The sequence below is a fragment of the Gavia stellata genome, chromosome 13 (genome assembly GCF_030936135.1).
Source record: "Gavia stellata isolate bGavSte3 chromosome 13, bGavSte3.hap2, whole genome shotgun sequence".
Classification (NCBI taxonomy): Eukaryota; Metazoa; Chordata; class Aves; order Gaviiformes; family Gaviidae; genus Gavia; species Gavia stellata.
Genome location: NC_082606.1, coordinates 24,617,770 through 24,629,565, shown reverse-complemented (window position 1 = coordinate 24,629,565; position 11,796 = coordinate 24,617,770). Strand labels below are relative to the sequence as shown.

General features: G+C 64.3%; 1 protein-coding gene across 1 annotated transcript; it reads right to left on the bottom strand.

Annotated features, from left to right (window-relative positions):
- Positions 1-4,935, bottom strand: ZNF710 (zinc finger protein 710). Its single transcript, XM_059823998.1, has 4 exons — positions 3,502-4,935; positions 2,144-2,335; positions 1,437-1,611; positions 1-300 (listed from the first exon to the last, which is right to left on the bottom strand). Exons 1-4 carry the CDS (start codon positions 4,933-4,935, stop codon positions 128-130), a joined length of 1,974 nt encoding a protein of 657 aa, XP_059679981.1. The 3' UTR covers positions 1-127.
- Positions 4,936-11,796: the final 6,861 nt, after the last annotated feature.

Below are 11,796 nucleotides of genomic sequence, written 5' to 3'. Positions count from 1 at the left end.
GCTGGAGCCCCCCCCCCCTCTCCAGGGACGGTGGTGCAGGTCTGGCTGGGTGCCGCAGCCCACCGGCAGCAGCCCCTCTTACCACAAAAAGTCCACACAGGCCCCTGGCAGCCTCCTCCAGCCTCAGCTACAACATGTTGTAGTACGCCATCTCCTTCATGGCTTGCTCGGTCAGGGCATGCTCGTCCGGAGGGTTGCCTACCCCCCCGTAGCCGTAAGAGTTCTCTTCCTCGAAGTCGTCCATCTCCTGCTGCCCGTCCAGCTCGGTGTGGTCGGCCCCAGCCAGGTCCATCATGGGATCTAGGATTCAGGACAGGGACACCCGATGACGGACCTGCGTGAAGGTCCAGGGCCAACAGCACCCCTCCTCCCCGGGCAGCCTGGGGTTTAGAGCCCAAAGCTCCCCAGGAGCCACAGCTCTCCTCGAGCCAGGCCACTTGTGGGGGGCTCTCGGCTCAGCAGATCCCCAGCCATGCACTGCAGCAGGGATGGGCTGCCGGCAGAGCACTGCAGCAACGGAGAGCCGGCACGTGTGTGCCTGCCTCGTGTGTGCCTGCCTCTGACTGGCACCTGTGCCACACGTAGGGGTCTGCAGCACCCGTCCCACCGCATGGGCTGGGGGAGGCGAGGACGGCAGCGCAGGAAAGGCATCCTCCCAGTGCCACCCCCCCCCCGCTCGCACTCCCTGCCTGCACTGTGGTGCTGGGCAGCGGCTGAGGCTCGGCCGGGGAGGGAATTGTCTGAGGTGGGGAGGAAGAGAAAAGGGCAGGATTGGGGGATCCTGCTGGGTCCCCCCAGGACGCAGTCGAGGTGGGCATTGAGTCGCTGGGGAAACTGAGGGGATGAAACAGCCAGAGCTCGTCCCCAGCTCTGAACGTACGAAGCAGGGGTGGTCCCACCGCAAGGCTGCGGATGGAGCATCCGCACTGATGCTGTGCAGAAACCTGCGGCAGGAGTGTCTCCCGTCCCCCCAGGGTGCCCTTGGGCAGGTGCAGAGCAGGCAGCCGGGGCAAGAACCGCGGCGTTTACCCCTCCCACCCTGCAAAACCTTTTGATCAAAATCACAGTCACAGCATCACCAGAGGGCACTGTCCTGTCCAGAGATGCCAAAGCCTCAATGGCTCCTTGAGGAGCTATTTATGTTAACTTACTTATTATGAAGTTTATTTATTTGTATCTGTACTGAGTTTATTAAGCTTACTCAGCTCCCGCTCGGTACCTTCGTGGGAGGACAGGCTCTTGAGGACAGAGGGGAGGCTGGGGAGACAGCGTGTGTCACCATGCGGTGCTGGCAGGACGAGCAAGCCGAGGGCAGCCCTCGGGTGACAGGACGTCAGCTTGCCGAAAGGCGCTCGCAGGAGCTGCCGCGGCAGGGAAGACCACAGCACCCAGTCTGCGATAAGCAGCACCAGGGACTGGCCACAGCCCGCACCTACCTTGGCTGTCCAGACTGATGTCCATCACCCCGTGCTTGACCTTCATGTGCCGGCTCAGGTTGCCCTTCAGGTTGAACTTGCTGGAGCAGTAGGGACACTTGAAGGGCTTGCTCCCCGCGTGCAGGTGCATGTGGCCCAGCAGGTTGTACATGCGGTTGAAGGACTTCCCGCAGACCTGCAAGCGGCATTCCTCGGGTCAGCAAGGGCTCTCCCGCTGCCACCCCTGGCAAAGGGGGACAGCGGCAGGCGCTTGCCCGCAACGGCCGGCGCTGCCACAGGGACATGCGCTTTTCAGAGCGGACCTCGCTCCTGGGGTCCCCCACTGCTCCCACCAACTTCTAAGAGTAACGGGGCAGCTTCCCTCCTCCCCTCGCCTCGCTCCCTGCGGTGGGAGGCCTCAGGGGTGCTGTGCTGGTATTCCTGGAAACTCCAGCATCTCTAGTGCTGGTCAGAGAGAGATACTAATCGTCCTTCTCCGTTAGAGGTGCCCATGCCCTGCCCGCGGCAGCCGCTCCCCGCTGCGCAGCTCTGAGCAGATGCGTCAGGATGAGCTGTTTGCCCGAGCGAACAGAGGGAGGCATCACAAAACTGCTTTCCTGTGACTGAGGATTCAACCCAGCCCGGCTGCGTTTCTCCTGAGCGCAGCGCATCAGGGCCCGGGCTAACCCCCCCTGGATCTGCTAACCCCCCCGGATCCCCGACAGTACCTTGCATTTGAATGGCTTCACCGGTGAGTGCACAATCATGTGGGTCTTGAGCGTCTGCTTCTGCACAAACGTCTTGAAGCAGATGTGGCACTGGTAGGGACGGACGCTGGTGTGGATCAGCATGTGCCGCTTCATGTTGGCCTGCAGGGTGAACTCCCGCCCGCACACCTCGCACTTGAACTCCTTCACGCCCTGCAAGGGGTTCAGAGAGCCGTGGGGCAGGGAGCAGAGCCGAGCCCCGGGCAGAGGAGCAGCAGCAGGTAGGGCTCTGCCTGCGGCGGTGGGGGCCAGCGCACAGCACTGCCGGGGCAGCTCGGGGGCCTCTGAACAGACCCCGCAGGAGCTGAGGGCACACGAGCGGTGCCAGGCACGGTGCAGAGCAGGGACCTGTGCTCCCCAAGGGGCATGGGGTGGGCTCCTCGCGCTAAGCTGAGCTTCGGGGACTGTCAGCAGGCTGGACCGCAGGAACTGGGGGGGGAGATTTACCCTCATCAGCTTGTCTGCACGTTCCCCAGAGCATCTCCTGCTCCCCTCTCGTGCCCCTTCTGCAAGCGCAGAGCGGGCACTACCAAGAGCCTGGGGCCATCCCCACACTGCCCTGGGGGGCAATTCCCACTGCCTGGTCCTGCAGTGGGCAGGATCCTGCTTCCAGCCTCACCCCCAGATACCATCGTCTCACCCGCACTGGAAATGCATTTGCGGCACTTGGAAAACCCAGTATTAGGTCAGTGCCACTGGAGCGAGAGCAGCTCCGCAAAGCAGCACCCATGGGAAGGGGCTGGCTGGGGAGTGCGGCCACCGTACGGCAGCTGACCCGGCATGGGTATGTTCAAGGGCCCTGCCCGAGCCCGGCAGCGTGCAGGAGGTGGGCCACGGGGAGCGTGGCTGGACAGGCTCTGTAAGCCCAGCTGTGAGACCCAGCTCTGCTCTCTGGCTCAGGCCAGTTACTCCCCCTTGGAAAAACTCCTGGAAAAGGGCAAACCCCTCACTCACAGCCTGCCGGGAGGGGCTGTGGCAGCGCATGGCCAGGGTCCCCCAAGTCCCCCTGCCGCAGCACCTGCAGTAGGTCTGAACCCCCCTCCCTGAGGATGGAAACCCCCAGGAAGAAAGGAGGCTAGGCAGCCCCCGGGGCCCCTGCCCATAACGATGCCCTTTCGCTGCTAATCCATGACCCCTAGTGAATGCCAACCGCAGGCTGGCAGCCAGCCCACCCACACCACCCATCTCCCAGGGCTGGACAGGACTCTGGGGCACTGGGACACCCCTCTCCCCCATCTCCCGCATCCAGGGCTGGCACATCTCCTCCGGGCACGGCCAGGGCAGCACGCCTCAGGTGCACAACACGCCCCGGTCCCTACCTTGTGCGTGAGGGAGTGCTGCTTGAGGTGGTGGATCTGGCTGAACTCCATCCCGCACTCGGTGCAGACGAAGGGCCGGACGTTCTGGTGCTTCAGCATGTGGTTCTGCAGCTGGCTGCGGTAGTGGAAGGACTTGCTGCACTCCAGGCACTGGTACAGCGTGGGGCCCTGGTGCGTGGAGAGGTGCCGCTTCAGCTGGGTGAGCGTGGAGAAGTCCAGCCCGCACTCCACGCAGACGTGGCAGCGGCCACTCTCGTGCTTCACCTCGTGTGCCTTCAGCTCGCTGGGGTAGGCGAAGCCTCGGCCGCAGAAGCGGCAGCTGTAGGGCTTGATGTCGGTGTGCAGCAGCATGTGCCGCTTCAGGTGGCTGGTCTGGGTGAAGGCCTTGCTGCACACCTCGCACTTGTGGGGCCGCGTGCCCTGGTGGGTCAGCAGGTGGGTCTGCAGGTGGCTGGGCTGCTTGAAGAGCTTGTTGCAGTGCGGGCAGGAGTGGGGCTTGATGCCGTTGTGGCCCAGGATGTGGGTCACCAGGTTGTACTTGGACGTGTAGGACTTCTCGCACATGCGGCACTGCCAGCGCTTCTGGCGGTCCCCTGCCTCCACCAGGTAGGAGTCGTCGATCTGCACGTTGATGTCCAGCCGGTCCAGCTGCGCCTTCTTGTTGCGCTCGCTGGTGGCACCCGCCGCCTCCGCCTCCAGCTCCCCCGGCTCCTGCCAGGCGAAGCCCTGCTCACTCTTCACCTGCTCGGGGGACGCCGGCGCGGGGGCCTCTGCCTCGCCAGGGGACGGGGCGCCCGCCTCAAAGGCGCACTCGGTCCGCAGGGCCCCCGCGGTGCCACCCTCCGCTGCGCTGGCCGGGTTGGCGTCCCCGAGGCGGTGCTCGGGGCCCTGCAGCTCCTGGCGCACGTGCCGGCGCAGGTGTCGCAGGCGCCGGGGCTTCCTGCCGAAGGTGCCGAGGTCGATCATCTTCACGGCACTGCTCTGCACCATCTGCTCCTGGCCGGGGTCCTGGAGGGGGGGTGGGCGGCTGCGCTGCTGCTCGCCCTCCTCGTCCCCAGGGACGGAGACTTCGTACAGCACCTCGTCCTCTGCTTCTGCCTTCTCGCACTTGACCTTGGGCACCAGTCTCACTGGAGGCCGCTTCCTCCTCCGGGCGTGCTTCTCCAGGGAGGACTCTGCCTCCAAGGCATCCTCCTCCTGCCCGTCCCCTGGCGCCTGGCCCTCGCCCTCCAGCCGGCCCTCGCCCTCCGGCTCCCCGGGCTCCACCGGGGCAGTGTCTGGCAGCTCCCCTCCCAGCCCCGGGAAGAAGCCAGCGGGGCTGATGGTGGCCCCAAGAAGCTCATTCTCAGACACCAAGCCCAGAACCGCAGCCTGTGCCAGGGACAGCACCACCACCGCATCCGTCTGGGTCCCGCACTCGGTGAAGCGATCCATCTCTCGCCGCCTGCCTACGCTGTCATGGCTGGGGAGGGAGAGAGACGGCCATTAGCCCTCCAGGTGCCCCTGCCACCACGGACGCCGCTCCGCGAGGGGCTCATTCTAGCCATCGCCCCTTTCCTGATCACCATCCCCAGCAAACCCCAGACCGACACACGTGATGCCAGCACGGGTCCCCAGCACCACGCACCCCAGGACATGGGGGCGGTGTGGCCCTGGGGGTCTCAGCTGCAGGGGGGGAGTGGGGAGCCAGGCTGCGCAGGGGAAGCTCAGCTCTGTATCTGCTGTTGGCCTTCCTGGCCGGGCTATCAAACCCCGAGGCTGAGGTCTGGCTCCTCACGTGCCCCAGAGCTCCCCGGCAGAGACTCCTGGGGACAGGCGCCCATGCAATTTGGGGACCAGTCAAGAAAGCTGAACATGCCGCTGTTCTCTGTGCTCCTTGCAGGAGCGAGAAGCGGCAGTGAAAGGCACGGGGACCCCAAGAAACCAAAGCTCAAACCCTCCTGACCGGGAACATCTAGAAAGCGGTCAAACTGCCAGGCTCGCGAGCCCAAGTGAAGTGCATGGCTGAGGCTCCGCTTGGCTCAGTGCCAGTGCCTTTGGCGTGCTCAACCGTGGCAGTCCGAGCATCGCCGTAGTGCGGGAGGCAGCTTGGGTCCAGGCGTGCTGGCCCGGAGCAGGCTGTGCTGGTGCCCCTTGAGCCCCCTCACTGCTCTAACCTCCCCTGCCCCGCAGCAGCCAGGCTCCAGCTTCACCTTTCCCGCCTGGTCCACCCCTCTCGTCTTGCAGCCCCCTCTCATCACCATGGCAAGTGCCTCCTGTCCCCTTTGCTTTTATTAATGCCTTCCAGCAGCGCCGTTTCGTCCCAGCAATAAGCGTGCCAGGTTCCAGCAGTATTTCTTCGGGTTTTATAAGTGGTTTGTTTCCATTTTTCCTGCCTCCCTCCCCCTGCAGCACTACAGACCGGCGCAGCATGCTTACGGAGTTACGAAGTCACTTGTCAGAAGAGGGCTACAGAGGCACTTAAAATCCCTGTAAAAGCCGCAGTTCTCCAGGGCCCCCGTGCAAACACAGAAGAGCAGCAGCCAATGCCACCCACCCCCTGGCTGCGAAGGTCTAAGAGTCCTCTCCCACCCCATTGCCCCCCCTCTCTGACTCCCCCCCCCCCCCGCCCCCCCCGAGCGTTTGTGCCCACGTCAGCGCTGGGGCGGCAAGTGCCGCGTGCCCGAGTTACACAGGGAAGAGGCGCAGGACAGGGACGGGGTCAGAGCAGGACGTCCCAACACTACTGCAACCCTGGGGCACACGGTGAACGGACCACAACTCGTTTATCCCCACTCAGATTGTTGGGACCCGGAGACACATCCCCACCGCCCTCCAGGAGGGCTCCAAACAGGACCCTGCAGGACTCCAGTCTTGACCTTGTGCTATTTAACTATTCCATCCATTTTCAGGAGCGGTACACAAGCACAGGGGAGCACACCGGGAGATCACAGCAATGCCAGTGATATCACCAGTGGGTACACGTGGGACCACAGCAAACTCAGGGGGGTCACAGCTTCAGCGGCAGAAGTCAAAAGACAAATGAGCAGAAGACCCCACGTTCACATCATGCCTACAGGCGGTCGCTGCTGGCCTCACCTGGCAGCTGCCAGGCCACCGGTGCCGGGTCTGCGGCGGCACCAGGGGTGGGGCACCCTGGGGACAGCAGCTCCGCTACGGAGTCTGGGACAAACCCACGCCAGACCGGGAGCTCCCCGTGCTGCGGTGATCTCCGGGGACCCACCAGCCTGGAGAGCAGAGCACGGGGCACGTTCCCACCTGAATGGTGCGACTGGCATGGGAATGGCTGCAGGGAGGGACGAGGCCCTTCTGAAGAGCTGGTGCTCCTCACCAGGCAGACGGAACCTGCGCCTGCCCCGCCAGCACCAGCCCTTTCTGGAGAGCTCAGGGGCAGGCGGCCAGCAATTCGAGGAATTGCTGCCATAAACAACCCGGGAATCTGGGATAGCAAAGCATGGAGGAGCTGCTGCGCAGGGGAGAGCGGGGCAGGCACCACCGCGCCTCAGGCATGCTGTTTCACCATCCGTCCCCAGATCCCCCCGGTTGGCGGCCGCAGGTTCCTTGGCGATTCAGGCTGGGAAACAGGGAGGGGAGACCATCGGACAAAGCAAGACAGAGCGAAGTGAGAAGCGGGAGAGATGGAAAGGCACAGGCAGGCCTGCCAGCGGAGCAGCCCGCCGGTAGGCTGGGGAAAGACGCACGGGCTGCCAAAACGCTCCCTTCAGTTGGAGGGTAGTTTATGCGTTTTGTTTTGCGAGGATTAAAACAACGCTTTGAGAACATGCCCACGCTCAGCTCACTCGTGCCCAGGGGCCAACAGCCCTGTACCTGCCCCAGAGGACAGGGCAGGGTCCTGGAGGGATGCTGCAGCTCCCAGGCCCCAGCAGAGCCCGGAGCAGCGGTGCCGGACTCTCCCGGGCCAAGCCAGCACAGGACCCCATCAACAGGCTCCGGCGCAGGGCCCCCGGCAGCCCTGGGGTGGCCGGCGAGGATGGGCAGGGAGGCACTTGGAGAGCCGCCACCGGATGAAAGCGAGGAGGCCGCCGCTTCCTCCTGCGGTGAAGAATGTTCTCCTAAATACAATTATTTCTGCAGCTACAACAAAGAGAAATCCTATGGGGGAGGTAAAACAGGAATAAACTCTAAACCAGATTATGTCGCAGTCCCAGGGGCACCTGCATGGCATGAGAGGCAATCAGGGGCTAAACAACCACTCTGAGCGGAGGAACCTTTATCAGGCTATTGTCCCCGGCTCTCACTGCGGCACCTACACGGCCTCCACTCTGTGTCCCGCCGGCCAGGCTGGTTATGGGCCGCGGAGCCCTGGCCGGAGCACATTGGCCTCTCCGCTGTGGGCAACGCCACAGGCAGCTGCCCGCTCTTGCTGGCTCCCGCGCGGCCCTGACGAACGTGGCCTGTGTGTCCTCTCATGCCGGCTCCATGCCCGCCGAAACGTCAGGCCGCAGCGCGCACGTCGCTCTGGGGAAGGGGAGAAGAACTGGCGTGGGAACAGGAAGAGCCAGGGAAGGGGCGAGACCGCGCGGGCTGGCTGCCCGCCGGCCGGGCACCCGGGGCACCGGCTCCTTCCTTAGCACCCCTCCCGCCCGCGCAGCACCGGCTGCTCAGCCCCCGCCGTGCTGGATGCGGCCACAGGACCGGGCGCCCTCCACCCAGGGCCGACGCACCCGGCGAGGGGACCCTCCCCGAGGCCGAGCCCACCACCCGCCAGCGAGGAGATGCTCGGGGCGGGGGGCGAGTGGGCTCCCCGGCCCCAACCGCCTCTGCCCTGCCCCGGCAGCGGCCCCGGCACCCCCGGGCGGGCGGAAGGGCCCAGCCGAGCGCCGCGGCCCGCTGGGCCTCGCCTTCCCCGCGGCGGCCCGGAGGGAGACGGGCTGCGCCGGGCCCGCGGGCAGGGAGCGGGGGGGGCCGGGGGGGGCTGTCGGCCAGAAGCGGCGGGGAAGGGGGGCGGCTTGAGCCCCTCGCATCTCCGGAACCCTGCGGAACCCTGCGGCAGCGGGCGGAGGGGAGAGGGAGGGGAGGAGGATGGGGGGGGAGGGAGGGGAGGAGGATGGGGGGGGAGGGAGGGGAGGAGGATGAGGATGGGGGAGAGGGGGAGCGCGGAGGCCGCGAAACAAAGCGAGGAGCGGGGGAGGGCGGCGGGAGGAGGAGGAGGGGCGGGAGGAAGGAGAGGAAGAGGAGGGAGCAGCCGGGGAGGCGGCTGCCGGCGCGCACAGCCCGGCCCCGGGGCCGCTCTCGCCGGCCGGGACCCCCCCCCTTCCCGGGAGGCCGGGGCCGACCGACCCCGCGGCCCATCGCCCGGGCAGCCGCAGCGCGAGGGTCACCCTCTCCCCCCACCCCGGGGCCCGGCCCCGGTGCCCCCCACCCGGGAGCCCCCCGGGGGGGTGCGGCTCTGCCAGGGCGAAGAGCCCGGCACAACGGCCCCCCCGCCGGTCTGCAAGGACTGGAGCGATTCCCGCTCTCCCGGAGCGATTCCCCGACCGGCAGCGTGCCCACCCTGCCCAGCCAGGCCCGTGCCCCGAGCCGGGTGCCAAGCGGGCGCTGGCCGGGGGCTTGGGTGACTGGGGGGCAGATCCAGATCCCCACCCTCGGGGATCTGCCAGCCTCATCCTTGCTGGGATTGAGGAAGCTGAAATCGAGAGCCCGCGCCCCGGCACCTCAGCCCAGAGAGGGAAGCTGGGGTCCCTCCGCTCTGTCCTGGCGAGAGGAGCCGGAGGAGGCTGGGAAGCAGGGAAGGCCGCCTGATTCAGTCTTGGATTTTGTTTTCCTCCTTGGTGTGGGGCACAGTTTCTATTTCCAAACACACTGGTTGTCTCTTCCAGTCCAGTCAAGATCTCACTTTTCCCAAGGATTTCTCCACAGGACGATAAGCATCCACCCGCCTCCTCCTGCAGCGGCGTGTGGTTACCCCAGCTCCCGGCTGGGGACAGGAGGGCACCGCCGGACCCTGCTCCCCATGGCAGGTGCCAGTAAGCGCTGTGCAAGGGCGACGCAAGGGCAACACGTGAGCCGGACAGCCCCGCAGCCAGCTGGCAGCCTCCGGGACGGGAGAGGGGAGAAAGGACATGAGACGGGACCCCCGTCTCCAGCACCGTGGAGCGGTCAGCTGGGCCCCCGGCACAGCTCCGGCTCTCTGCCCCGGAGCGCAAGCACCACAAGACAAGGAAGCTGAAAGAATGACACACTCACATACACTCCCGAGACCAACACCGATATGTTTTAAGAACAACAACCCTAAACCAGAGGCTTTTAGAAGAAAGTAAACTGTAGATTCCGCTCCCCCAGGCCCCCAGTACAAAAATAAAAGCCTCGTGTTACACAAATCACTCTTTACACTTTTCTCTATTGAATGCGTGAGCCCCGGTACATGAGAAATGGAGCTTTGCTATTCACGAGAGCGAGGCCACAACAGCTCGCAGAGCTGCTGCTGCAGCTGCACAGACACCGCAGGGAGAGAAGTGGGGAATGGGACAGATGCTTTTGTTTCACTTCTCGCTCTCACTTCCCTGTTCAGCCTTCTTGGCTCTTGCAGAGCAGGCTGGAAACACTGTTTCCCAACACGCTGGCAAGTGTCACGTATTCCAACTCCCCCAGGAAATACCCTGACACCCCTTGGGGTGCAGAGCACTGCCTGCACCTCTGCTCTCCAGAGCTGCTTCCAATCTTGCTCAAGAAGCCAAAGCAGTGGCCTCGGGGGCCTCGGGTCCAGCGCCGCCACTGAGCGCAGACCTGCCACAGCCAGTCCCATGTGAAGCAACCGCTCCCGGGCGATGCAAGACAGGGGCTGAAGCACACAGAGCACCCAGACGCTGGGCAGGAGCTCATGCAGCGCCTGCACGCCTGAACCCAAAATCCAGCCAGAGATCTCAGCCTCCTGAGAAGTCCCAGAGAGATCCCTGTGCAGGAGCCCTCCACGGCCCCGGTACGGCAGCAAACAGGCTGCCGGAGGAGCCGAGGGCTGGCCACCGCCGCTGCTGCTTTCCCCCTCCCAGGCGTGCGGCCGGGGCAGCACAGCAAAGGGAACTCGCCCCAGCAGCACCCGCTCAGCCCCGACCCACCTCAGCTGCACGAGAAGCGGCAGGGGAAGGAAAACACGCACAAATACATCGTCCCTCCTGGTGCTGACAAAATACCACCAGCTGAGCTGTTACAAAGACTCATCCCTCCAAGGCTGGGGACTCGGGAGCTGCAGCACTGGGAAGACCCCGGGGCAGCGGGGCACAGACAGGACGGGATTCTGCCAGTCCATCCTGGCAAAGCAACAGTCCCGGTGTTGCTCCAGTGCCAGAGCACCAGGCTGGGTCTCCAGGAGCTGTAAGGATGCTCTAACAAGTAAACTCCATCCCCCTGTGGAAAAGGAGACGTACGAGCTTTACGAAGGGCCGCACTGCCTTGATCATCTCCCTAATAAATAAGTGAACTCTGGCCAGCGAGTGGGATGTGCGCGTTCCTCTGCCCGAGGGGCACGCGCAGGCTGAGCGGGGAAGGTGGGCTACAGGCACGCGACCCGAGGGGCAAGGTGGCACGTTGAGGTTAAGAGGAGGAGCCGGGCAAATCCCACTGTCCCCCATCTTCCACCCCATGAAGAGCAAACGACACCAGGCTGAGCCTTAAACTGAACTCCCCCCGCCCCAGGCCTGCAAACATCTCCTCTCCTGCCTTTGTGCCCACCACCCCACACGCTCCTCCAGTGGCTTCCCCCATCTGCACTCGAGTTTCTTGTGCAATCCAAGACCTGCCTTTCCTTTCCATACCCAGAAACCGAACTTTCCAGTAGCTATTAACCACGCCACGGTTGACTTGGTGCCGAGCTCTGTGCCACGCCGGCTGGCAGCGTCCTGCTGCCGTTGGATGGACGGAAGACGCTTGTGCAGGAGTTGCGTTGCCGACTTCTCATTGTGACCCAGTTATTTCTTCCTCCCATCGTTCAGCTCTGCACCAGGCAGGAGCTGCTCACCTTTTAAGCCCTTTCTCATCTCATCTCTCCTTGGTTGCCAACAAAACAAATGCACAAGCAGTAACATCACCCCATTTTTCAACAAATTCACAATTTTTCAGGGGGAAAAAAAAAATCTATGCAAAAATCTGCTACTATACTGACTTCTTCACATCTCTTCTCAGAGCCCACCTGAGCCTTGCCGACACCCGGCAGTGATGGAGCAGCTCCGGCAAGGCGCTTCTGTCTTTGTGCTCACCCGCTCGCCCTGTCCTGCCCTTCCACTGTCCGTTCTCTGGGGGCAAAGTCCGTATGTCTTTCACTACGTACAATGCCGAGAT